At 44.1% G+C, this 3,634-nt stretch overlaps 1 protein-coding gene across 1 annotated transcript in view; it reads right to left on the reverse strand.

Moving 5' to 3' along the window:
* The window catches only part of CD48 (CD48 molecule), a 22,741-nt gene extending 20,571 nt beyond the window's left edge, over positions 1–2,170 (reverse strand). Inside the window, exon 1 of the mRNA XM_006096912.3 lies at positions 1,977–2,170. Within this exon, the coding sequence (XP_006096974.1) occupies positions 1,977–2,055 (79 nt within the window). The 5' untranslated portion in view covers positions 2,056–2,170. The remainder of the gene's footprint in view (positions 1–1,976) is intronic.
* Between the last annotated feature and the right edge of the window lie 1,464 nt (positions 2,171–3,634).

Below are 3,634 nucleotides of genomic sequence, written 5' to 3' on the forward strand. Positions count from 1 at the left end.
CCAGCCTACAAAGGGGTGCCCAAGAGTGTCCATCTCAGGTGATTGGGGAGGCTGAGCCACTGGGCCTATAGGACACCTACTACACAAGCCACTCTATCAACTCAAGGAGACTTAGCAGCTATCCAATACATAGAAACAAGCATAGGGAAGCAGCCAAAATGCGGAGACAAAGAAACATGTCACAAATGAAAGAAATGGAAGAAAGCAAACTACTGGATACAGAGTTTAAAACCACAGGTATAAGGTTACTCAAGAATGTTCTAGAAACCTCTAAGGAACTTAGTGAGACCTTCAAGGATCTTAGCAAGAATGCCAAAAAAGTGGAAAAGGACCAGTCAGAAATTAAGCATACACTCACTGAAATAAAGAATAATATACAGAGATTCAACAGTAGACTAGAGGATCCCAAAAATCAAGTCAAAGATTTGAAATACGAGGAAACAAAAAACACCCAACTGGAAAAGAAAAAAGAATCCAAAAATATGAAGATAGTGTAAGGAGCCTGTGGGACAACTTCAAGCGAACCAACATCCAAATTATAGGGGTGCCAGAAGAAGAGAGAGTGCACGATATTGAAAACCTATTTGAAAAAATAATGACAGAAAACTTCTCCTACCTGGTGAAAGAAATAGACTTACAAGTCCAGGAAGCGCAGTGAACCCCAAACAAGAGGAATCCAAAGAGGACCACACCAAGACACATCATAATTAAAATGTCAAGAGCAAAAGACAAAGAGAGACTCTTAAAAGCAGCAAGAGAAAAACAATTACCTACAATGGAGTACTCATACAACTGTCAGCTGATTTCTCAACAGAAACTATGCAGGCCAGAAGGGAATGGCAAGAAATATTCAAAGTGATGAATACCAAGAACCTACAACTAAGATTACTCTATCCAGCAGAGCTATCATTTAGAATTGAAGGTCAGATAAAGAGCTTCACAGACAAGAAAAAGCTAAAGGAGTTCATCATAACCAAACCAGTATTATATGAAATTCTGAAAGGTATTCTTTAAGAAGAGGAAGAAGAAGAAAAAGGTAAAGATAAAAAATTATGAACAACAAAGTGACAACAAATACATATCTATCAACAAGTGAATCTAAAAATCAAATGAATAAAAAATCTAAACCAAATAAACTGGTGAATGTAATAGAATCAGGGGCATGGAAATGGAGCCGACTGACAATTCGGGGAAGGGGATGTGGGGGGATGCAGGAAGAGATTGGACAAAGATCTTATATGCATGTATGCAGTATCTATGGACTCAGACAGTGGGGTGGTGAGGGCCTGGGGTGGGGTGGGAACCGGGTGGAGGGGAGCTATGGGGTCAGGAAAGAGGGACATCTGTAATAATCTGAACAATAATAAATAAATAAATAAATAAATGGGGAGGGGAAAGAAATCTTCCCCTGGAACCTCCCCTAAAATCTCCACCCTTAAAACCCTTAGGATAGAGAACCCAGTACCCTCTCCTCCAAGCACACCCTCACCTTTCTGTTCCCTCTCTCCTCCTCCCAGGCATTACTTTCCTGATTCCCAAGCTCCGAGGGCCCTTCATCTCTTCATTTACCTCTTTAACATGTTTCCTAAGCCCATTTCTTCTACAAATTCTTTTTCCTACCTCTGTGATTTTCTAAATAAATGTTCTCTTATAATTTGAGTCTTGGCTCTGAATCCTTTCCTAGCCAGAACTCAAGTACCGAGGTCGCTGAACACCGTGCAGGTCCGGTCTGACCCCACCTATCTAACACCAGCTTGTTCCCTCCCACTGCTGCCAACACTTCCTTTTATTCAAAATTTGAAAACTACCTCACAGGCCGCAAACCATGGGACTAAGAGGGACCTACTTTCTTATGGTCCTATTTTTGCCATGTCCCCTCTGGGGAAAAGAGATGGAACTCAGGTTGAGCCACATCCCATGTCCTCTTTTCCATCCAACCAGCGCACAATTATAGGCAGACAATCTATGGAAAATACCTTGGATGCTGGTCTCCAAGAAGCAATAAGGCAGTAGAAGCTGTAGAGCCAGACACCGCTTCAACCCTTCGGAGTACATCTTCTCTCCAGAGCTTCCTGAACGCTGCAGCCAGGAAGGTCTTCAGTGCTCAACTTCCGTTCACTCTAGCTGTATGGGTGCGGCCTTGAGAAACAGGAAGTCCCATAGGTTTCTCTTCTTTACATCTGAGACCAAGGCCTGTGTAAAGCAATTGAAGAGGTGACTCAGCTGTGAATGCAGCAAGCAGAACCGACAACCATAGTCAGGCCAACCCACTAGGTATAAAAGCATCATCTCATCACCTGATGACTACAATAGCTGACATCTGTGGACCCCCAGGCCTGCATGTCTCCCCCAAGCCCCTTCCCCTTTATAATCCTGTCCCTTGTACCTTGCTGGGAGGCAGGATTTGATGCTTGTAAGCGCCCTGTCTTCTTGGTTGAGCCACATCCCATGTCCTCTTTTCTGTCCAACCAGCGCACAATTATAGGCAGCCTTTTGGGCCACATCCTGGATTTCTGTTTCTGTTTGTGTGTGTTCCTAGCAACTCCACCTCGCAGCCTTCTCAATAAATACCTAATATCATTCAACCCTGCTTTCATTATTGGACACGGCAACAGGCAGACCGAGCCAAACAGGGGCGGGGGAGGGTGGTTTCCTGGTAACACTTTGTGGTTATTTGAAGTCTCTTAAAGGTTGTCATGCAGGCCTCCCCTGAATTAGTCAGGTTAGCATGGGCCCTTTTTCACCCACACATCCCCCTTTTGGTCATAAATCAACCCAAAGGATGCATTGATGACCAAACTTTGGTTGGATAATGGAGTCCCACAGTGCTAGGAAGGCTCATTCCTAGGAAGTCTCAGTGTCAGCATGTGTCTTGCTGAACAGAGGGGACCACTGGGGATGGAGCAAGACCATAGCCTTAGATGGCATTCAAGGTTGAATTATTATTATTCAAAATAAAAGGCAGGTAAATGGGAGGCAGTCAGATCCTATATGTCCTTTTCATAACAAAAATTTTTTTTATTGATTAAGGTATTACATATGTGTCCTTATCCCCCCTTTACCCCCCAGATCCCCCACTCATGCCTATATGTCCTTTTTAAAAAGTATTCTGGGTACTTGCATGTGGGAAGTCATCCATTATCTTCTCTATCAGAGGGGTGTGGACAAGGAACCGGAAGGCTAGTGACCCTTGAAGCCCTGGCAAAGGTAAGAGCTATGCACCCACTGTTAGTCCAGACAATGGTAGCTGAATCAACTTCCCCATTTACTATTATGTAAATCCTTGCTAAAGGGCTAGTCTGCCTGTTACTGGAAATTGCCTGCCTAAGGGCTATGGGTGGATCCCAAATCAATAAAAGGTTGGTGCGGCCTGAGCACCAGTGGAAATCCTTCCCCTTGAGTAGGACTTGCCTGCCTGGTCCCCCAATATTTCCAAATTATTATTTCTTGTCTTGTCTCTTTCATTTGCATGTGGACCTCTTCCAGATCCTGAACTCTGAACCACGCAGGACGTGGGGGGAACAAACATTTACACATCTGGCGCCCAACGGGAAATCTGGAAGAGAAGGCTTCGCCTAGAGCGAAAAAATGAAGATTCACCGGAAAGGTGGGAAAGGATTCACCGTATAGGTGG

The sequence above is a fragment of the Myotis lucifugus genome, unplaced genomic scaffold (assembly GCF_000147115.1).
Source record: "Myotis lucifugus unplaced genomic scaffold, Myoluc2.0 scaffold_190, whole genome shotgun sequence".
Lineage (NCBI taxonomy): Eukaryota > Metazoa > Chordata > Mammalia > Chiroptera > Vespertilionidae > Myotis > Myotis lucifugus.